This window comes from Rhyacophila brunnea, unplaced genomic scaffold (assembly GCF_057557595.1).
Source record: "Rhyacophila brunnea isolate RB1 unplaced genomic scaffold, BYU_Rbru_1.0 scaffold_32, whole genome shotgun sequence".
Taxonomy (NCBI): domain Eukaryota; kingdom Metazoa; phylum Arthropoda; class Insecta; order Trichoptera; family Rhyacophilidae; genus Rhyacophila; species Rhyacophila brunnea.
This window is the reverse complement of record NW_028232985.1, coordinates 1,004,562-1,029,953: the sequence shown is the minus strand read 5'-3', so window position 1 is coordinate 1,029,953 and position 25,392 is coordinate 1,004,562. Positions and strand designations below refer to the sequence as shown.

Genomic DNA, 25,392 nt, shown 5'->3' with positions numbered 1-25,392 from the left:
TATACAGTTCTTAAAGATTTTATAATTTTAATCAAATAATCTTCTTAATTTCTTTCCGCTTTCATAAACGCCTTTAAATTTGGAATTTAATCATTTTTTAAATTTTTGCATCATTGGTTTATATTACATTTATACATTCATCTATTATTTTGGGGCACAAATACAATATTTCATGTTTTGAGCGAACAATGTGGATTTAATTACATTTATAAGAAATGAAACTAAATTTTAAAAGAATTGATAATGGTAATAATTATTATAAGGAGAATACTCAAATTATAAACTATGATGAAATATTTGATTTTTCTGATTTCTCGTGTTTTATGTCTATTTTTATTCAAATAAGAAAAATTAATAGATGTCGGGGTGAATTTATTATTTATAAGATCCGGGAATTTTCTAATTGATAAAGTTTTAATATTTTTTTCTGATTTCTCTCATATAAATGCATATAGCAGCAATACTTTAATAATTATAAAGATCAAATCTGCATATATATATTAATATCTCGATTTTGATCATTAAATTTTACGTAAATTTATTAAAAATTTTAAATATTTTTGGAAGTTTTATTTGATGATTAAATGCAATAAATGCAAAATCATACAAAAACTAAACCTATCTTTAAGTCACTATCACAAAACTATTTTTCATAATATAGTGTTAAATTTAATTTTATATTACTTTTCTTATATTCCCACCAATTGACACCGATAAGGATCATATTAACTTAAATTAGAATATTAATGATCAAATTTGGTAATTTAATTTATGGTCAAAATTTTAGTTTTTGTTCCATGGCACAACTTACTTATTTCCTGATCGCATTTTATTTATACTTTCGACTATCTTTTCTATATGTGTGCTTTTAAAAGACCTCTTATCCTTTCGATACCTATTATTATATTCCGCATAACTACATAATTTGTTATAATGAATGTTTACTATGTGGTATATCCGATAATACAACTTCAAATTTATTAAACAACTAAGTTACGACGATAATAATGAAAATTTAGTCTCTGTTTATCACAAACCCGGAAAAAAAATACACAAATCTAATTAAACAGCTTTGTTACAACAATCATAATAAAAATTTAGCATGTTTTTATCACGAATCCCAGTTTTCTCAAATCTACAAATTCACTAGAAAATCTTAGTTACGATAATGTTGATATCATATTGGTGTGTCTTAAATAGAAATAAAAATAATTTCCAAAGGTTTTTGATCTTTTATAAAAACATACATCCCATAGATGTACACGTCTCATTATGTAATATCCTCAGTGAATTGTGTTTTTTTAATGATCTAAAAGCAAATTATGCCACTATTTAAGAAATAAATATAAAAAATAGAAATATCATGATGAAACCACATAAAAAATGATTTTTTTTCTAAGTTATTTACAATACATCACGAAAAAAATTTTCATTCCAAAACGTTAATAAAACATTGTAAAATAAATTTACACATATTTTTTGGAAGTTAGTATAATTGATTTTCTTAATTTATAAAAATGCCGATTTTATTTTCATATCAATTGATCTTAAATTAGTTGGTTTTAGATCTAAGTTTTTTTAATCGATGGCATTTTATATCATAAAATACAAATTTAATCTAAGAAAAGTCAATCGATAATATAAAAAACTACGATTACAGTAAATACATGAACAATATACTGCCTTCATATTATGAAGCGACACAAAACCGACAAGAAACTGCCCTGATGAATTCTAATTTAAATATCAGTTGTTAGAACATCAATTCTAGACAAATTATATCTAACTCTCTTGTTTACCACCCTTGGAAAACTCATAATCGACTTTCACGATTAGAATACACTCACACTACATTGTGGTTTACTCTATAAATAATCAGTCTATGATTTGGATATTTTTAGGCCCTATTTGTTTTTTAGGTTTACTTTATTATCTTTTTACAATATCAGTTATTTTTACTACTATAAAAAATGTTGCTGATGTTGTTATTCAATGAAAATCTTGCATTTAACATGTTCTATATAATTTTTTTATTCCTGGACGGATTGTTTCTGCTTACGGCTTTGTATAGGTGGTCTTCTCTTATGTTATTTAATTTGAAAAGCGATTTTAATTTATATAAAGGCGTTTTATGGATGATATGGTGGTTGGCTTCATATATCTATTCTAAAAATGCGTGCATACAAGATACGGAAATCTTTAGGCTTTTTATGTAGAATGAATAAAAACATAATACTTACTTATATTCAGAAAAAAAATTGCATATTTTTTTTCATAAAATTTTTAAAAACTTTAAACGGTGATATCTAGTTAATAAACCTTATAATAATCTGTTTAAATATTAAAAAAAACCTTTTTTGTTTAATTATTTGTAGGTAGTTAAAATATTTTACTAAGCTACTTGTATTTATACATAACAGCTTTTTTCGTCTTAAATTTATGTTTGATCTTTTACATCCGATTTTTATGTCAAATTAGATATAAGGATATATTATTAAAAAACAAAATTGAATGCCTTTAGTTAGAATGTGTTTAATTCAACGTAAAAAATAATAAGCATAGCCGTATTTTACTTGACAATATATGTTAAAAAGTATATTTTTTTTGAAAATATATAATGTTAGAACAATGTTATTATTTTTAGAAGAGATTCCAGGATATTTTAATATGTAAACATCATTCTTTTGTGTTCAATATTCAATTTTATTGCCTTGTTAATATTGCGTTTTTAACCTATTAATTTACAATTTTTAGTATCTTGAAATATTTGTTAATTCAAAAATCGTGATTTTTGTAGTAAAAAGCATATAAATTTGTATGGCTTTGAAGATTTAGATAATTTTTAGTGCATGGAATTATATGTGAAATATTTTGCATTACATGAATAGTTTTACATTCCCATAAACTATTATGAATACATATCCAAGAATTTTTAAAATATTTATAAATACTCTACACATACGCATAAAATTTTTATATAATTTGAATTACTTTTTTCTTAACTAGACCAATATAAATACTACTATGAACTAAGCCTGTGCCACACCTAAAAAAAATAAATACTGAAATAATTAAATACAATCTCATGAATGTTTTTTAATAGAAATTGTTGTTTAAAACAATTCAATATTGATAAATTTTTTTTTGCACTAAAGTATATACACCTATAGAATTTCACCATGAATAAATATTCGCTCTTAATTTGTTTCTCATAATATTTATGATTATAATATGCCTATAAAAATTTTATAAGAAACTTGATGGTAACTCTATAATAATTATATTTAATTCTAGTGATTTAGATATATAACACTTTCATTTGGGTTTTTTTTGCATTTTTTAGTTTAAAAATACATTTCAAAGAAATTTTTAAATTATTTATATTTTCTGCCCTACACTTTAAAGGATAAAACCTTACTATATAGTACATATATGACCTGAAGTATCTAATTATACACATTTTATTCTTTATATGACATTTTGTAGCAAAAAAAAAGAAATTTTTTTGTTTTACTTATTATCATAAAAAATAAGAAAAAGAATTCTATCTCTATATCTTTGTATAAAGCTTTGATAAATAGTTATTAAAAAAAATTATCTTTCTTTTAAACTGCAAGAAAAGAAAAATATTTATGCAAAAGATGCAATTTCAATACAATTTTAATACTTGTGTTATATCTTCTGACTTTTGTTTTATATTTTTGCTATAGATTATAAGTATTATAGCGCGATATGCATATTTAGTTCATCTATAATTGATGTTTAGATTGCTATATGCGATATTCGATATTTTAGTAAAATGGATATATTTTATATAATATAATGAGATGGGGTGATGGACATGTTTTTTTAAAAATTTAACTGTAAAACAGGATTTTTTGTCAACAATTTTGCTTATAAAAATTCGAACACTATTCTTATGTGATTTTATAGAATTGAATAGCCATTTTCAAGAACAAGTTTTAGCATTATAAATTATTACAATCATCAGAATTTGGAATTCGAATCAAACTCTATATCTTAGAAACGTGAAATTTCTTGTTTTTGTAAAAAAATTTTATATTACACCCAAAGTCTAATACGGGTAAGTTTTGCTATACGTTCGTTGTTTTCGAATTTAAAGTTGTCTTTTTGTCAAAATTTTTCCTTTATGAATATAAATACTTATTTGATATATGCTTCTCAATTTTATTATTTATCAACATAATAAATTGCCTATACATCTTAAGTATCCGATAAAAGTTTTTTTTAACTTTTGTTTTAAACATAAAAAATATTGGAACGAATCTAAATCCTTTTTTTCAAGAAAGAAATTGAATTGAATTTCTATTTCAAAAAACAAAATTATTTTATAAAAATGCAATGAGCCATCGAGAGAAAATATGAACGGTTTTATTATACTGTAAAGCAATAATTTTATCGTAAAAGTCACCATAAGCACTGTTTCCAAGTAACTAATATTATATATTATAGTATTATGGAATTCAAAATGATTTTTTACAAATATTTATTTGCTGTTATTCACATACCACCATATCATAATATATCCTGATATTTTATTAAGAAAAAAATAAAAAAAAAATACAAATTTTACACATAAATTGTAAATGTATAAAATATAAAAGCGCTTAATAATATTAAAAAAAACCTGATAAATTTATAGGTGGGAATAATTGTGTTTTGCTTTTATAATAAAATTTTTGTATTTTTAGGTGAATTTTAATTTTTATGTTTAAAAATAGATGAGAGATATGTAAATAGTAAAACTAGTGCTATAACAGATAAATAAACTTTTTTGACTTTCAGAAAATATAAAAATTAATATTTTACACGGAATATTTTTTTTATTGCATTATTTTATGATTATACCTTTTTTTTTATAAATTTTGCAACATCCTTCCAAACAGATTTTTGATCGATTTAGGCAAATTTTAAAGATCTTAGCAATTTTTCCATGACAATTTATAAGATGGTCTCATATTTTAATAAGAATTAGGGAATTAATTTCAAACTTAAAAAAACACAAATGGATATTTAATGGTTTACATACATTTAGGCTTGAATGTTGAGTCACCGACGCTTTGGAAAAGATGTTTATAAAAAATCACATCTTTAATTTATATTGCAGCAGAAATGTATATAAAAACATAAAAATAATGAAAAAAGCAATTTTAATATCCAAAGGGATTTTTTTATATTAAGTGACGCGATACGAATATTTTTTAAATTAAAATTCTTTCGAAAATTTGTTTCAATTATAGGTGGCTTAATTTTCATTCTCATATATTTTTTATGCTGATATTATATATTTCTGATATATGTTTGTGCTTTTTTTATTGCAAATTAGAAATTTTTAATGATATCTTGGAAGAAAGAATAAAACTAAAAAAAAGATCATAAATTGCTTAGCGCTATAAAAGTTGGCTTATATATGATTTGAAATAATCTATATATATACTTTTGTGTTTTATAGTTTAGAAATATTTGTATTCTTGAACTAACGCCACGGCAAGCTTCTAAAAAGCAATTTTGCATCAAAAAAGATTTTTTATTAAAAATTCATCTAAAGTATTAATAAAACCCATTCATGAATTTTTTAATTTTTTTCACAACAAACTAAAAAGTTAAGATGACCCAATTTATTATTTTTTTGTTCCGTTTTGATGTCCAGTTATACCCTAAGTTCTATTATAAACCCCCAACGGTATTTGTAATAGTACTTATATTACAGCTCTTAAATCATAAATTGATGTAAAAGATTTTATGAATACACAAAAAAAATCAAAAATCATGGAATGTGTCCGTCAATGTTCCGTGTAATTATGATGTCCAGCTCGACATATACAATAATTATTCCGTTTATTGTACCGAGGTCTCTTTTATTGCAAGATAATATATAAAAAAATTTTAATCGTGCATTTTCTATTCCTAAAACTATGTAAATCATTTTAATCGATGTACACGGTTATCCTTGCGTTATCCAATTCTTGCTTCACCATTTATACAATATATTATAGCCTTCATTTTAAATTTTGGAATTATTATAATATCTTTGTAGATATCCCTACAATCGCTAGTATATTTCACAACTCATTTTAAATGACAATCTTACGACTTTTGCAATACTTGCTGATGGTATTTATAATATAAAACAAGAATATTAATAAATTATTTTTATTTTTAATTTTGTGTTTTAAAAAATACTCTTGCCATAGAATACAATTTTTTGGACCACATTTTTACAGCCTACAGTTTTAAATTTATTTATTTTTAATGGGATTTCTACTTTACACGATTATGTATTTCATTTTGTTTCTGATAATAACATCTTTTTGAGCTATCGAACGTGTTTTTTCTTGTTTTTATGGTTAATCATTTTGCTTTAATTTTACAGTATAAATTGTTTATTAATTTTCATCTAAAAGTCGGAATCATTATAGTAAGGATATATTTTTTTCAAATAATAAATACGAAAAAAAATCATCTTTTATCCATAAAATTATGAATTTTAAATATCTAAAAAATTTCCCTTTATATATCTTTTACGTGAATTTCACATTTTCATCATCTGTTAAATAAGAAATTCACATAAAATCATATTGCTTATTTGTATCATCTCAATAATTTCTAGCTATCTGACCACAATGGATTTATTTTAATTGCGGTAAATTGCAATATTATAAAGAAATCTTTTAAATACAACATTGATATAAAATTTTTTTGTGGCACTATCGGGTTTTAAATAACAAATAAAAGTTGTTTCCTTTATTTTACTATCAAAATCCATCAAATGAATTTTCCAAGATTAATAATATTATAAATCTTACAGTAATATATGGATTAAATAAATGATTATTATATATGTTCTATAATGTAGTCCAAAATTTCGCTTAAACAGATTTAAATGCCTAAAAATCTAGCTAGCCTATAATTAATGATATATTCACAATAATAATATAGCTGAAATATAAATTTTTGTCGCAAAAAGATTAATAAAAAGAATAAGTGATAGTAACATCTCTTTTATGAAAAAGAATTAATACTTTTATTAATCTTTCAAATGATTACTAAAAATAAGTGTAATAACATTTCAAATACCGTATTTAGAAGCTTTAACAAATGTTATGCTTCAAAAATATCTGTTTTTGGAGAAATGATATGATTAAAACGAATTATTATTAAAAATAAACTAAAGTGAGCAAAAAATTTTTAGAATACGTTCAAATGTGCTCTCGTTAGTTTGCACAAATCTCAAAAAATACATAAGTCTTTTTTTTATAATATTCATAAATAATTCAACTTTTTATTTTTTCAAAATCTCACTTTGATTACAGTCAAATATTTTTTTATAAAATTAACCAATGCGACGAACGATGTATTATAAATAATTTTACTATTATAATTATTCTAGCATGTTAAGCAATTTACGCACATAATATATATTTTTATTACTAAACAGTACAAGTGTGTTAACACGAAATTAACATGTTTAAATCAACTTTTAGCATATTTATTTTAAATATATATAACAGAATATTCAATACGTACTTGAATGTAAATCCATATATAGAAAGCGTACATTGAATATATTTTTGATTTTGATTTTTTTAGATTTCAATTTTCTCTTTTTCTTCCCTCATCAAAAAATAAAATAAATATAATTTTGAAATTAGAAATACTGTATGAATATCATTTAGAATTTGTTTTATCTCCATAATAAAAAGTGATATACATATGAAATATCTTTACTCGTTTCCAAGCTTTTCAATGATTTTTAACATACAAAACGCCTTTTTTTGTGGTAAAAAAACTTAAAATAAAGTAGTGTTTGAATTTTTTTGCTAGAATTTTTAAAGGATGATATTTGCAGCATGTAATTTTTAAAACAACGTTGGTGGCTTCCTTAAATTATTTATATGACTATATAATATTTTTTTGAATTATAAGTATAGATATTAATCTATAAAATTTTCACAAATATCTGTATAAACAAAATCACATGGACAAGGACTGTAAGGCTATTTTCTGGTTCTTTTATGCAATAAAATACGGATATTATAATCATTTTTATTCTTTCAGATGACTTTTTAATTTCAAAGTGCTTGCTAAAAAAATTCAAAAAATCAACGTCTGATATATAGCTGCGTGTATAAAATTTTTTTTTTTAGCTTATTAAATAGATTGGATTCTTTTTGTACTTAATATGTGGGTATTTAAATAAAAACATCGCTATATATCGCGTTATCATGTTTAGCGATACTATGTCATTATAATTTACGTATATCTTCATGTGCTCGTATTAACATTGTATGCAGAATTCCAAGATTTCAATATTGTTTTATAATTTTTGATATGACATTCGGAATTTTTTTTCTATCCTTAAAAAATTCGATAATTTAAAACAAAATTAATATGAAATTCTACAAAAAAAAATTTTATAGACTTAGTTATTTATAATCCTTTTTTGGCATTTTGAGGAATTTTATAGAAAATTCTATCATATGAATAATAAAAGTAACAAAAAATAGTTTCAATAAGGCTTGTAAATGATGAATCTGAGTAGATTATGAAAAAAAACACAAAAAATTTTTTTTAAACATAGGCAAAACTATAAAAACAATTATTTAGGGTGAAAGAAGCAATGCTTTTATTGAATTATATCAAAAAAACTTCTTATATAACATAAATTTCTGGATATACTGCATTTATAATCCATAAAAAGTATAATAATCGTGTTTAACACGGAATGAGAGTTTAAATTTTCTGCTATTGTTGGGAAAATATGAGCTACATCCTACAAGATTTCATATACAATCTATCAGTGGTCTTTAGTAGATTAATCTACTGTATATTGTAGATTAATCATGGTTTTTAGTAAACTAAATATTTATATGTAGCTTAAAGTTTTATATAATATGGTCACAAAAAAATCAGCCTTTCTTATATTTACATTGGTGTTTTTTGACTTAAAAAATAACAAAACTCAGTCAAAGATAAAAAAACCCAGATTAAATATATTAAATACAATTAAAGTTTTTTCTTTTTAATTTAATTACCATTTTATCGTTTTTACTGCAAAAAAAGTTCGGTTAGCGGATCTTCATGTATAGCAAGATTTTATATAAATGAAAAGAATTTACCCATTTATGTTTGTTGATATCTCATATAAAAAAATTATTTGATGTATACAATAGACTTTAAAATTATGTGATATATATTTTAAATATACCTTCGTATATATTTGATTTCTGTAAACTTTATATTAACATTCTTTACAGATTTTTTTGTGATTATATTGCAACGAAATAAAAATTGTAAATAAATATAAGACATGTTTTTATGATTTTTCTAAACACAAATAAATAATATTTTTAAGACTGTCCGTTATGATACATTATCAGATCCTTTGATTTTCGGATATTTATATGGTGGTTCATAATAATTTAATGTATTTTTGGATATTTATATGTACTTATACACGAAATAAGAACCCTTTTTGCATCTATTGCTTTTTTTGTGTTTTTATAGTTTTCAAAAAGATCTGTATCTTTTATAAACTAAATTAGAAGTAAAATTAACATTTAAAAAAACCGATAATATATTATAACCATATAACATTTACTGTAAAATCACAAGATATTTATATTTAACTTCATAGTTATATCTTATAAGTCCCTTACTAGCCTGATGCATATTAAAAAGTAATATAGAGACATAAGCAAGCTATAAAATGCACATAGTATATCCAAAGAAAACTTTAAATTTAATTTTTTAAAATTAATTATAGAAATTTATTTATAAGCAAAAACGACTGTAACAGGACGTTGATTACATTTTTATCTATGAATGCATATTCAGACAATATAAAGGTATACTAACTGATTCTAATATAGATTATGTCATTCTTTGCAAGTCGAATCCTTCAATGTATGCGTATTGAAAAGTATATGATGCATTATTAATTTTTTTAAAAACGCATTTTTATTCGTTTGAAGTCTGATTTTGATGGTTTTTTATGTTTCTCGTTAAAATAATTAAACCTATAAAATCAGTATAAATTTCTAATATTTAAACTATTTATCAACTTAAGCAGTTCCAAAATATTTAATTTAAGTATAACTAAATGATAACACGCTAACTTTTAAACATTTTTAGGTTTTCAAATTCTAAAATCATTTCAGAATCAGAAAAAAAACTATTACCATCTATCTATAAACATGTATTTAAGCCATAATAAATAGCAAAACAATATTTATTATAATATAAGTTTTTTTTTAAGACGAATAACATAAAATTTTTAACAGAACCTATATGTTTTCTCTATACAACTATAAATATTGTGTAAAATTTATTACTTTGATCAAGTTATATATATGAAAGAATATATTAAAAGGCGATTTAATTTGATTTTTCATGTATATTATCAACCAATTTTTGTCCGATATAATCTTAAATATTTAAATGTTTATGATTATAAGTATACATATCAAAAGATACGATCCTTACATGTGAATAAGATATAATATCTAATCAACGTCGTTATCGGGATGATAATGAAATATCGTCTTAAGTCTAGCTATAAATTTACTGCTCCGAATTTAAGTTTTTTTCAGCCTTTTGATATAACAAACTTCGATTATGAAATTTGGATTCTATAAAGCAAAAAAATTAAAAAAAGGCTTATAACATCCACTAGCATACGAAGCTATATCTCAACTCTTTGATCGATTCATTGGATTTTTTATTATACAAACTAAAAATTTCTGTTTTAATATTATCACATGAATTTTTGCTTATATCTGATGAAGATAAAAACATAAACAACAAAAATTTTTTTTTTACAAATGATCTATTAGAAGGATGAAATAAACTTAAACCTTCTAATTCAATATATAAACCTTGCAAAATCTATTCTCATTTCTCTGTTTTTTGAATCAGGTATATTTATATTTAATGGTTCAATATTTTTTTCAGTTGTAACGTATAACCTACTAAAAACGCTGTAAGTTTTTTTTGTTCTTGCAGTTTGATTATTTTGCGTACTTACACATTGTGTTTTTTTCTTTGAATAGCTAATCAACTATTCATGTTTTTAAATTGTATATAGGTTCATTTTTTATATCCTTATTGGTTTATTTTAAAGATCTATTTTACATATTAGGCTGAATGTATGCGATCAAATTTATTCAATGCAATTAAGCAATCAAAAATCTTTTTTATTGGAAAAAATTGTTTTTATATATGACTTAATCATTAAAAATATTATATGGCTATAAATTGGGATTTTATTATTTCGTAAATGGGTATTTATCAATTTATTGTTAAGTTTTTGCATAGAATATTCAAGGGAAATAAAACGTTGAAAAATGGCAAAAAAAATGTAGCTATAGGCTTTCTTGTATAAAACGGAACGGGTCATAGTTGTGGCATATTGCACAAAAGATATATCTCGAATAAATTTTAAAACCAAAAAATAAAAAACCAAAATATACAAGTGTCGGTTTTACTAAAACAAAATAACGTGAATTACATCAATTTTTGATGATGATTTAATTCTATAAACTGATATAGTTAAGTAGCTAAGTTAACACCATAAAAATGAAAAAAAAATGTAAAATGCAAATAAAAGTTAAAATATTCATGCAGTTGATTGAAGAAAAGAAGATAGACTCTTCTTATGGATTTAATTGTATTAAAAAACCTTTTTATAATTTGATCTTTTTTTCTAAATGAAAATTTACCGATAAACTATGTTTATTTTCTTAGTTTCTTTATTTTATATAATTGAATACTTTTCTAAAATATAAAAAAGATAAAATAAATTACATTTAAAAAATATATATAAAACATGTAGATATGTTGATGAATGGCAATACATATCATCATTTAGTTTATTTTACACACTTAGAATATAGCCGCTCAATAAAGTGTTGTTCAAATAAATATTTTTATTCGAATAATCAATAAAGATGATCATATATTATCATTAGATTTTTTTTTCTTATTTAAGATATAATTTCAGAACAGTTTTACGATATTATATTTTTATAATTTTAATATTTAGATTCTAAGAAAGCATCATAGTAGCAATTTATGTTATTGAGATAAAAAAGATATCTTTTATTTGTTTAATTTTTGGCAATAAACATAAAAAAAAAGCTAAATGTTTATTTTAAAAAGATTTTTCTTTGCAAAAAATTAGAATTCATACCGCAAGATACCCAATTTTTTATTTTTGATACACACTTTTAGAATTTATAACTGAAAAAAGATTATTACATAAGTTTTTATAAAGACATTGTCATATTCTTCATATAAAAAAATCAAGAAAAAATAAGGAATGAAAAGCTTTAACCGATAATAAAAAAAAATCTATACTTTAATCTAAAATGGGGCTATGTAGGGCGTAAAAAAATATAGTAACTATCGACAAATTATCTCTGAAATAATATGATATGCAGAATGAATTCTAACATCACAAAAGCACACGTAAATTTAGTTTTCTAGATTTTTCGGATTATTTAAGAAAAAAAATTCCTATGATAAATAATTGTAAAGTTGATGGTCAGAATTTTAGACTAAGATTTATTTTTTCATTAAAGAAATTTGTCCGATTTCATCATATTTTCGTGCAGAATTGATTCCAATTGAAATTTAATTTATGTAAAAAAGCTTGTAACGTACTAAACTAAAAAAATATTTTTTTTAAAAAAAATTTGATAGATATTAGTCGTAAAGATGCAAATTTTACAAAACCTTTTCATTTTAACCTTTTGGATCTATAGAAAATAAATTTTTTAGCTTTCATACATTCTGTCATATCTTTTTTATATTTTTGCATAATATTCTTGAGCTCATATTTGATAAAAAAACGATTTTCATATGTTTTTTATGGTATTTATACATCGAAGGCTATAATCTAAAACTTCGCTGTAGATTTCTAATGATTATTGTCATATGGGTTTTTCTTTTGGCTAATTGTTATTTTATTAATTGAAAAAATATTACATAATGCTAATAAAAGGCATAATTGTGCAAAAAATAGTTTTTTTCTTATCAAAGAAAAGCGAAAATTTTAATTTAAAGGATAAACAAATATTAAACGCTTGAAAGTAAAAAAAATGATTTTTATGCAATCTTACATAGCTTTGTAAAAATTTTCATGATTAGTAAACCAATAATTTTTTTTTTCATAAATAAAAATTAAACTTTCTACAATGTATTATAAGAAAAATCATAAAATTGAAAATATATAAATAATATGATAAATGTAGCAAAAAAATAATATCCTTTTAATATATTCATATGCATCTAGGGTAAACATGAGAATTTCTAATACACATATTTTTTTTCTATCATTACACGGTATTTTTCTGTTTATATAAATAAACTCTTCTAGGCTGTAATTCACATTTTACCGGATATGAAAAAAGTTCTGAGAAACGTTAAAAATCATATTTAATGATGGCTGTATACATTTATTCAAACTCAAATTATATCTTACTTTTTTAAAGACAATAAAAGTTATTAAAAGAGTGGATATTTCGTACTGTAAATTTTTTTTTCTTCTGTATTTTGAAAACTGTAGCCTTTAATTAAAAAAAATCTATTTATATGAGATAAAAATTAAAAAAAATTGCATCATTTACAGCATAGAGATCAAAATTACAGTAAATAATTAAATTATAATTTAATGAATATAATACATCAATTATTTAATTAGAAAACTAATAAAGTGAAACGCCCGTTTTACTAAATCAAAAACAAATAATTTTCTTTATTATATCAAACATATTATATCTGCTCACATTAAATTTTACATATAAAAAATCATAAAGGTAGCTCTAATAATTTTAATAAATTGACGACAAAAATAAGCATGTGAAATTTCTCTTTTTTAAAGGATTTCATTATAAGATAATGGCTTTAAAATACAGCTTTACTAAAATAAAAAAAATTCAACAAGTTCGCATGTATACGTCTTGTAAACACCTTTACTATCTGTTCAAAGATAACGTGTGTTGAATAAAAAGAAAAAGGCCTAGAACTTTGTAATTATCAGAAAAATCTAAAAAACTTAGTCTGTTAAAATCTTGAAAAATTTTTATAAACATAATTTATTAAATTAATCTTTTTATCTATTTTTTGAAGCATGCTAGCCAACCATCAGAGTTACTTTTTTTATTTAACTGTTGTAAATTTAAGTCATAAATATATTGTATATTCTATATAATTATTATATAGACTGCACATTTATATTTCACGATCCTGGTTTCATTTAAGACAATCGCATGATAAAAACCAATAAAAATATATAGCTAAAAGAACATTTTTTTTTGTATTATAGCACCAAAACCATATTCTATATGGTATTGTAGGTAAGAATATAAAGTTTTTTATGAAGAAAATCATAGATTTTTATGTCAAATAATACATTTTATATAATTTAATTTAAATAATTTCAGAGCTTAAAAATTTATTAAATAATTTAGCTAAATGTATATATGCATAAGATCAATATGAGTGATTTATTATGTCACTTTAAGCTTTTAATTTCTTATTTTTTATAAAAATTATGGATTTTTTTCTCAAATTTTTAAGATTAGCATAATAAATTTGATACAGCTGTTTAATGATATCAAACGAAAATTTATAGGTATCTAAAAAAAATTAACATAAAAATTAAAATTATTATTACTATCAATTGTCTAATTTTTTTCTTTTATATTCATACAAATTAAAAGATGAAATTTAAATTATATAAATATTAAGAAGCATCTGTGCACAAAATCTTAACAAATTAGATTTTCACTAGTTCAATCGTTAAAATTTCATTCATAAAAATTAGATGTATATATGTGGATATAGATTTATACCACATATATTTAGGTTCTTGTATTACGATATATAAGTACAAGTTATATTTTTTTTGATACTAAAGTATATAGAAATTTCAGACAAATATTATGTTTTATATCAAGAAAAGTTATTGTATAAATTCTACAGCTAGGTATTGTTTTGATTACTTTTTTTCTGTCTTGTCAGCTTTTCTATCATTATTAAGAACTATCGAGTTTTGTAGATTTTCGCATTTTGTCTTTTTTTATCTAGATTTTTTCGAGTTATAATGATCTTCAGTCAGAAAATTTCTAATAATTTGTAAAAAAATATTTTTTTTTTAAACATTACAAATTCATATCAAATTTTATTGCAATAATAATGGGTTATAGAATTTACCAACTCGAATTGATAATTCGTTATTGTTGAAAGTCTTTAAATAAAATTATAGGCTATGATAGTACTAAATTATGTAATTCAGTAAGAGAAAATTACAATTTACTTATTTATAAATAATTTTTCGCCATAATTTACAAGTTCTTCATTTATTATCAAGTTTTTATCACTAAGTTCTGGTGATTATTTTTCTAATAAAAAATAAATTGTGATTAAATATTATTTCTTATAAAATACGGTTATAAAACCATTATAAGCCGGCCTGTTTGTTTTATTACGGGAAAAAATAACGTAAAAAATCTTTTTGTTGCCTATTACAGGTTAAAAACGATTGTTTTTATAATTTCAATAAAATTGTGTATTATGTAAAAAATAGATAATAAAAAAACAAATCAAAGTTCATTAAATCAAATTTTAAATCTCGTTTTACCATTGGAAAAAACATTTTAAAGGAAAACTAATTTCAGTATCGATTTTTTCTGTTTTTTTCTATATCTCTGTAAATTGATATCTAAAAATATACAATAAAAAAACAATGATTCTTTAATTACAGTGTTTTAATTTTTTCACTTGCTTTTTATTTTTTTATTTATTTCTTTTGATTCATGAATATTTTTTTCTTTGTTTTTTTTAAATATTTGTATTGAATCTGGACATTTTATCTTTTACCTTAAAAAATTTTAGATACAGGTAAAAAAAATACTGGTTATATACATTTTTAATAACATAACATGACAACAAGTATAGAAGCGTAAAAAATATTCTTCTGTAAAGAATAGTCAGTCTAAAAAATAAATAAAGAAACAGCGCACACAAAAAAAATATACCCAAGCTGCATTAAAATAATGTTTTTTATTTAAAATAAAAAATAGTTGCCAATATTTCTATTTTTTACGCGATATACTTATAATCTAGATAGCTTGATTAAACAGTTTTATAGAATCGCTATTAAATTCATAATAATATCACTAGTTTTTTATTTGAGGTTATAGAAAAATATAATAAACATTTTTGATAGATTTTAAAGTATTATTTGTAAAATAATTTTTGATTTTAATGGGCCTATGACTTTGTCGATGATTTTATAAGCAGAGTTGGATTTATGCATGTTCCGAAATCAACTTCTCTATTTATAAAATTCTTATCTTATATTCTTGCATAAATTTCAGATGTATATTTGATATTAAATTATTTTTAAAAACTTTCCTTAAATTTTTATAATGATTCTCTAGAAAAAATCAAAATTCTGATCGAATTGTCTTATTTTATTTATGTTTTACATCTAATACTACTAAGAAGTTCGCCTTATACTAATAGGAACCATTTCTTAACTGTTGCGTCTCTCTGTGGGACTCCCCCAGCACTTCTTGTCGCCCGTATTCCATGTGGATTGGGCCGTTTCAAATAGGCGGCTGTCATTATGTGGGAGGAATGTGATTCTGTCTACTGTTCATCGCTAAGGTATACAAGTCAAAACCACACTTCACACTTACCTACATCCTGCTGAAAGTTGTGGGATCTTTTTTCGTACTGGAGGCACAGTTCAACAACTTACACAGCAACCACCTATTTCTCATGGTTTGTCAATGCTTTTTGGTTTATCTTTTGTTCATCAATGGCCGCCTCCTTGGGTAAATTTCTTTAGTGTGAATTCGTTTGGAAATTAGTGGGGTGGGCGGAAGTGGAACCCGCGACTCCTCATAGGGGTCCGATGTGTAAACCACTCAACCACGCCACCCCAAATCTCTAAAAATATAAAATTTATCATATTTGGATGTATAAATTATTAAAATATATACCCGTCAATATTTTATAATATAATTTGCATTTATCTTATAAATTTTGTATTAGATTCATCATTACATAATAATTATAATAAATGAATTATTGCAGATAATAAATTTATGACATGAAGAATATAAAAAAATAATCGCATCTATTGATATAAATGGATTTTATATATGGTTTTAACTATTTATTTCATACGCAAATTACAAAGCCGGTATAGAAACATCGTTGACGGTGTAGCTTTCGTATACAAAAAGTGGCGCTGTTTGATATATCTATACATCATGAAAATATTTTTACATGCAAATGAGCCCGACAATATACTAACCATAAAAAGAGTAAATTATCTTAAAAACATCATATTTTAGCAGAGAATTTTATTATACATATCAAATGCATTTATAAACGTTTTCTTTATTTGTAAAAGAATATATTTGGCTATAAAAAAAACTAACAATTATAACTTATTATGAACTATGGTGCCTTTGGTATAATTTTGTTGATGGTTTATAGATTATTTTGATAATCAGCTTTGAGTTTTTTCCATGTAAATACAAAGAAGTAATATTTTAAGTTACATTTGAACTGTATTTTCTTGTGGTAAATATAGACTATAAAAGATGTAATCAAAATTTTTATCAATTAAATTGTTTTTTATATATACAAACACCAAAAATACGTAACGAGATATATAATATGAATTCTAAGAAATATCTGCTAAGGTCTGTTCTATAAAAAATAAATTTTTGTGTTAGTTTCTTTCAAAAATATTTTCACTTTTTATCTATTTTTTCATGCAGGATAAGCAAAAAACATGCAATTTATCTAGTTTAGGCTCGCATTCTCTTATAAAGTTCGGCCTATTTCAAAATTCACTTTGAGAAATACATATATTCCAATAAACTCACAAAAAAAATTGAAAAATATGTTATAATTGCGTTAGTTTCATGTTTAGTACATAAATTTTAGCATTTGTTTACATTATTATATTTAAATAAGAATAAAAGTTATTTATCTATAAATCAAGCTCTATTTAGGACTATTATGATATATGAATATACAAATAAAAAAAAAATTCGAACACGATCACTGTTTTTTTATTTTTGTGATATTGAATTTCGTATGAGCTTATATATATGTTACTTATTTTTACACGAACTAAAAATTAAAAAAATAGTAAGATTCACAAAAAAATTTTTTCGACATTGTAAGTAATTCAATATCCAATATTGTAATTTAAGTGAATTAGTCAAGGTAGTCGAAATATCGTACTAAATAAATATCCTGTGATTGAAGTTTTTTTTTCATTAAAATTATAAGATTGTGTCTGCAAAATAATACAAAATATACAGAGAATTATCTTTATTATCTAGTTTCAAGTATTAATATGTTATGTACACCCAACTTATCCTATTGTTCAATAATCAAATATTAAGATCAATAAAAACTATTTCAATGTCTATTATACATTAATATATACTTAGTGAAGAAATCAAAGTTATGTATGATTTTTTTTTGTTTTTATAAAAAGAGTAATATGAAATTTTAAATTGAATTATGTTTGTATTTTTAAGTTTAATTTGCAATTTTACTGTTTTTAACTGATTTTCTATGATTTCTGGGTGAATTAATATAAAATTATATCACCCATACTAAATTTCTTTGTATTTTTCTCAAAAGCTTTTAAAACAACCGTTCTAATTGAATTATATAATAAAATATATTTTTCACTATAAATGTGTTTATTAACTTATAAACCAACACATAGTTTTATATATATCTCATCTTGTTTGATGATAAATAGATCAATATATTTTTTTCTGTTGGTAAATTTAAATTTACAAAACCTAAAAAATTCATCTCCAGAGCTTGTTTTATTCAAAAAAGTAATTTATGCCAAAATATAAGAATAAGTATCGTTGATACACAAGTCTGTATCATAAAATAAATCCATTTTTATATTTTGATGTACGAGAATAGTAGAAAATACGATTTAAGCCTTTTTTCTTTGTAATAATAGGATCGATCTGCTAGATAAAGTTTTTACATTTAGATTATAGAAGCATTGAAATATTGATATTTCATTACGGATAAATTGTTAAATTTTGTTGTTTCGAGAATTTTTACATTCGAATTGGCAATAAGAAAGTCAATTTCACGTTCATTTTTCTAAACTTAAACATATATAAAACGCATTAAAAAATGAGAATAAGATGATGGGATATAAAATCATAGAGTATAATATTATAGAAGTATTTTTTGTATGCAAAAAATAAATAGTCAAATGCCAATATTTATGGTAATTTTATTTTTAGCTGAAAGTAATATATTTTTGTGAAAAAGACAACAGTTAATTATAGCCGAAAAATTTAAGTCCCTATTTAGATGTTAAAGCGAAAGATTGCTAGAATGAAAAAAAGTATTCTGCCTTATTCATGCTAAGATGCCGGGATCCATGGTAATAAATATAATATTCTGCCTAAATAAACATAAAAATATTATTTTTTAACAAGATAATAGCAGCATTTATACAATATAATCTATGATTTTGATATTTATAAAGATAATTTACATGAAAATAATAATAATATATTCTAATTTGAATTAAGTCCCCCCCGCAACATGATTTTATATATCTTATGAATAAAAAGATAGAAAATATAATAACTATTCCAAGCATATATTTATTTTTAAATTTTAAAGATGCGATGTATTATAATAGCTAAAATATTTAATTTATTGTCAAATTTTTTTTATTAAAAATTCAAAAAATAACAATAAGAAACCCCATAAAAATACATCGCATTTTTGATAAAGATGGAATTATTGAAAGTAGATTAGGTGAAATTTCCAGATTTCATACTATTTCTTATTTATTAAATAAAACATATATGTATAGAAACTTCTTCTTTTCTCTGTAATTTAAATTATAAACGAGCATAAAATGTTAATTTTTTTGAATCTTACGGGACTTAACAAAACCACATTACGTGGCGTTTATTTGTGAAACATAAAATCATAGGAATCATGATGTTACATATATTGATACATATTTTATAATAGATGCATACGAATATCTATACATTAAAGAAAATAAATAACTTAAAAGTTTTATATATATGGTGCTGTATAATTTTGTTTAAGTACCCTAGCTTGATTAAAAAACTGATTTGTAAAATGTTTATATTTTTTATGATTTCAATATTTTTTATGATTTTATTTTTTAAAAATTTTGGTTTTGAAATGTATTTGGAGTTTAAATTTACTTTGTTATCGAAAATTTCAATTTTTAGAAATTATATAAAGCTTCTACTATCTGTTAACCATAATGTTCACTATCATACAGCAATAATTATCTGCTAAATTATGTTTATATTTTGATTTGCTGCTACTTTATTCTGAATTACTCTATATTCAAATCTGAATCGTAAATTACCTTATAATAAAACGAACAAGTTCATATTTTTATCAAGAATAATATATATTTATATGCTCAAAATGTTTGTTATCTTCAAGAAAGTGGTGGCACAACACGTATTGCTGACATCTGGCAGCATATGAAATTTTAGCATTGCATGATAAATCTTGTGAAGACCTTATATAATTTGTATCAAAAAATGCGAGGATAATGTAAAAAGCATCTTTTTGTTATATGCTTAAATAAAACTGAAAAAATACTAGGGTTATTATTTATGACTGTAAAGTCAAATTGTTATAGAACATGTGAAATATTTTTGTCAATCATTGTCAGCTTTATAGTTTAAAAAAACCAGATCCTAAGAACATATGTAATAGTTTTAGAGTGTAATACCTTCACTAAATGAAAAGGTGCATCTATTTAACGCTTGCTAATGATATTAGGCAGTAAATTACATACTAATTGTATAATTGGGTTTGAAGCTGATATTTAACTAATAGATGTCACAAAAGTTTAATTGTAAATTTTTATGAATTTGTTGGTATTTAAAGGTGAATATGAATGTAATACTCAATAAAAAAAAGACAGAATACCCAATGTTTCTTACAATTTTGTCCTAAATTTGGGACGTATCAATACTTAAGCCAATAAAGCTCGACTTGATTTAAGTCATTAAATAACAGAAATCAAAACCAAATATTCCAACATATATAATGGTTTTTGGAAATCACCAACACTATTATGTAATAATTATTCATTTACTTATTTTATAATTTATCACAACTAAAATTTTTATAATTTATCAACAATAATATATATAATTTATCAACAATTATAATTTAGAAAGTCTTCAATTAATTTATTCTTCTTATATTTATCATTTTCCATACCTCTTCTAAAACTTATAGTTTAAATATTTTTTAAAAAAACAATTCTGTTTTTTCAATTAATTTATTTATTCCTCTTATATTTATCTTTTTCTATACCTCTTCTAAAACTTATAGTTTAAATATTTTTTAAAAAAACAATTCTGTTTTTTCAATTAATTAATTTATTCCTCTTATATTCATCTTTTTCTATACCTCTTCTAAAACAATTCTAATTTTTCAATTAATTTATTTATTCCTCTTATATTCATCTTTTTCTATACCTCTTCTAAAACAATTCTGTTTTTTCAATTAATTTATTTATTCTTCTTATATTCATATTTTTCTATGCCTCTTCTAAAACTTATAGTTTAAATATTTTTTTAAAACAATTGAATTAAAAGTTTTTTATCATTTTTAATTTAGCGATTAAATATTTTCGTTTCATTTGCAATAAAAATAAAATCAACCATTACCCTCAAATGTCGAATTCGCAATCCACGGCCCCGACAATCAAATCCGTCCAGTTTGGAATATATTCGCCCACGCTTATTAAGCACCATAGTGTTCTTCAGATAATTCACCCAGAAACTCTAGATGGTGGTGTACCAAAGGATAGTGGTTTAGTAGATCCTCGAATGGGGATTACTGATCCATCATTATTGTGTTCTACTTGTGGACATAACACGATGGAGTGCCAGGGACATTTTGGGCACATAGAGCTCTGTAAGCCGGTTTATCATGTGGGTTATATAACTAAGATAAAAAAAGTTCTTGAGAGTATATGTTTTTATTGTTCTTCTATTAAGAATAAGAAAGTTTCTGATGATAGTAAACGACCAGAGTCTGTAACGAAAGTAACCGATCATGATGGTTCTCAGCGTTTATCGAGAGGTGTAGATAATGAGTATAAGTCTTCTTCACAGTTTAATCATATTGTTAATTCTTGTGGTTCGCCTGCTAATACTAGCACAACAAATATAAATGAATCTAAAGAGAAAGAGAGAGTGTCTCCTTTTATTCTTAGACACCTATTAAATAAAGTTTGGGCTGAAAACAAATCACGTTTTGTGTGCGAGGCGTGTACAAATAAACAACCTGTCATACGAAAAGAAGGTTTAAATCTTTTTGCTTTTATGAAGGGAACAGATGGTGATGGAAAGGTTGTTTTGAGTGCAGAGAAAGTTCATAACATTTTGAAGAGGATTGATGATGATGATATAGGCCTTCTTGGTTTTGATAAGAAGTGGTCTCGGCCTGAGTGGATGATTATTACAACTCTTCTTGTTAGTCCTCCTTCGTGTAGACCTTCTATACAAATGGATGGTCTTCGAGGTGAGGACGATCTAACCCATAAATATGCAGATATAGTCAAGGCGAATAATAATCTTCTAAAGTATGAGAATGAGGGGGCGCCGGCTCATATTTTACGAGACTATGAGCAGCTTCTTCAGTTTCATGTAGCTACATTGATGGATAATGATATGTCAGGTCAACCACAGGCTTTACAGAAGAGTGGACGTCCTTTAAAGAGTCTTAGTGCGAGATTGAAAGGAAAGGAAGGTAGACTTAGATACAATCTAATGGGGAAGAGAGTTGATTTTAGTGCACGTACAGTTATAACTCCAGATCCAAATATAAGTTTAGATGAAGTTGGGGTTCCTGTTAATATAGCAATGATCCACACCTTTAACGAGTGTGTGAATAGTTTGAATGTAGTTGAAATGCAAGAGTGTATTAATAGGGGACCTAATTGTCATCCCGGTGCGAATTATGTTGTGCGAACAGACGGCCAAAGAATTGATTTGAGGTTCAATCGTAGCGATATCACGCTCGAACCTGGTTTTATTGTTGAGAGGCATCTGAGGGATGGTGATGTAGTTCTTTTTAATCGGCAACCAAGTCTTCATAAAATGAGTATGATGGCCCATCGTGTTCGTGTTATGGACAAGAAAACCTTTCGACTGAATCTTTCTGTCACAAGCCCGTATAACGCAGATTTTGATGGGGATGAGATGAATCTACACGCACCACAATCATTATTGACAGTTACTGAGCTTTCGTTGCTTGCTGGTGTAGAAAAGCAAATAATTAGTCCACAGAGTAATAGACCTGTGATGGGTATTGTGCAGGATACTTTAGTCGGTGTTCGTAGACTTACGCTTGATGGTGTTTTTCTCACACTTCGTGAAGCCATGCAGTTGTTTTATGCCGCTGATATAGGGAAATTTATAAAAGAAAAAAACATTTATAGTGATAAATCTGATGCGTCGACTTCTTATAAAGAAGGGGAAACTTCCAGACCCAATTCCATGAATAATTATGTGGATATTAATGCAGATTTGCATAATGATTATGCAAACTATAGCCTTTTTTCAGATGATTTTACAAGAAAGGAAAATCTAGAACATTCTATTTACGGTGCCAAAGGTATAAATAGCAGAGGAACCCACAATCCAAACGAAAAAAAAGAAACTAATTATATTTATTTCAATTCCGAAACACTACCACCGCCAACAATATTAAGACCCATCCCGTTGTATACAGGGAAGCAAGTATTTTCGTGGTCACTCCCCGCAATAAATTTTCGAACTACAAGTGCTGACGATAAGAGAGTCTTGATAGTAGACGGTCATCTTCATAGTGGAGTAATCGACAAAAAAAGTGTAGGAACATGTGAAGGTGGAATAATTCATATAATATTTAATGATTTTGGTGGTGAAATATGCCGACGCTTTTTTGACACTGTTCAAAGAATAATTAATAATTATATTACAACGATTTCTTGCTTTAGTATTGGTATTGGAGATACAATAGCATCAAAGATTTTAGAAAAGGAAATAATCGAAAGTATCGCTACAGCCAGACAAGAAGTGAATAACATAATTATGGATCCAACTAGCCTTACAAGACTTCCCGGAATGTCATTAAGAGAAACATTTGAGTCCCATATAAACGTTGCCCTTAATAAAGCCCGTAATATCAGTGGTGCATGTGCGCAAAAGGAGCTTCGAGACTGTAATAATGTTAAACAAATGGTGATGGCGGGTAGTAAAGGTAGCCTTATCAATATATCACAAATGACTGCTTGTGTAGGACAACAAAACGTTGAAGGTAAGAGAATACCTTTTGGGTTTAGAAACAGAACACTTCCACATTTTACGAAAGATGACTATGGTCCACAGTCACGCGGGTTTGTAAGCAATTCATATCTTACAGGTCTTACACCAGAAGAATTTTATTTTCATGCGATGGGGGGAAGAGAAGGACTTATTGATACGGCTGTAAAAACAGCAGAGACTGGTTATATTCAAAGAAGACTTGTAAAGGCAATGGAGGATCTTAAAATTGTATTTGATGGAAGTGTAAGATCCGGTGGTGGAAGCCTAACGCAGTTTTGTTATGGTGATGATAGCCTGAAAGGGGAAAGTATTGAGAGATGTAATATATCAGAATTAAAAATACCAAAGGAGCTTTTGGAAATCATAAGAAATCAATTCAAAGTACATAATAAAATTAAATCAACAGATAACAACCAAAAAGAAAGTAGCGATGCCCATATGAATATCCCTTCAGATAAAATACATAATAAAATTAAATCAACAGATAACAACCAAAAGGAAAGTAGCGATGCCCATATGAATATCCCTGCAGAAAATTTAGTAGCACAATCATCGAACAGCTTTGGAAATGATACTAGCGGCCTCAAATCATCAAATAGTTTTGAAATTGGAAATAATATATTTAATATTAATCAGTCTAAAGTGAAGGTAACAAACATGGAAGCTGTTGTTAGCACTGATCCATACAACAAATCAAGCTTTGATCTTGAAAATTTTGATTTAATTCAAGCCACAATTGTTTTTCTTCTCAATAACGCTACAGAAAATGTAAAAAAAACATGTATGGAGTTTACAAATATTTTAAAGGACGAGCTTTATAGCTTGAAGGAAGCATCAAAAATAGACACCTATTACATGCCAGTAAACATGCGTAGACTTTTCTGGAACGCTAAAAGAAAATATCCATCAACCTTATGTAATATACTCCCAAAAGAACTATATAACAAACGAAACAAACTTGAAG

General features: G+C 24.4%; 1 protein-coding gene across 1 annotated transcript; it reads left to right on the top strand.

Moving 5' to 3' along the window:
- The first annotated feature begins 19,465 nt into the window (after positions 1-19,465).
- LOC147067688 (uncharacterized) lies at positions 19,466-24,795 on the top strand. Its single transcript, XM_085953443.1, is given in 4 exon segments — positions 19,466-19,480; positions 22,386-23,533; positions 23,810-24,769; positions 24,771-24,795. Coding segments are annotated over 4 exon segments (2,148 nt in total).
- The last annotated feature ends 597 nt before the right edge of the window (positions 24,796-25,392 follow it).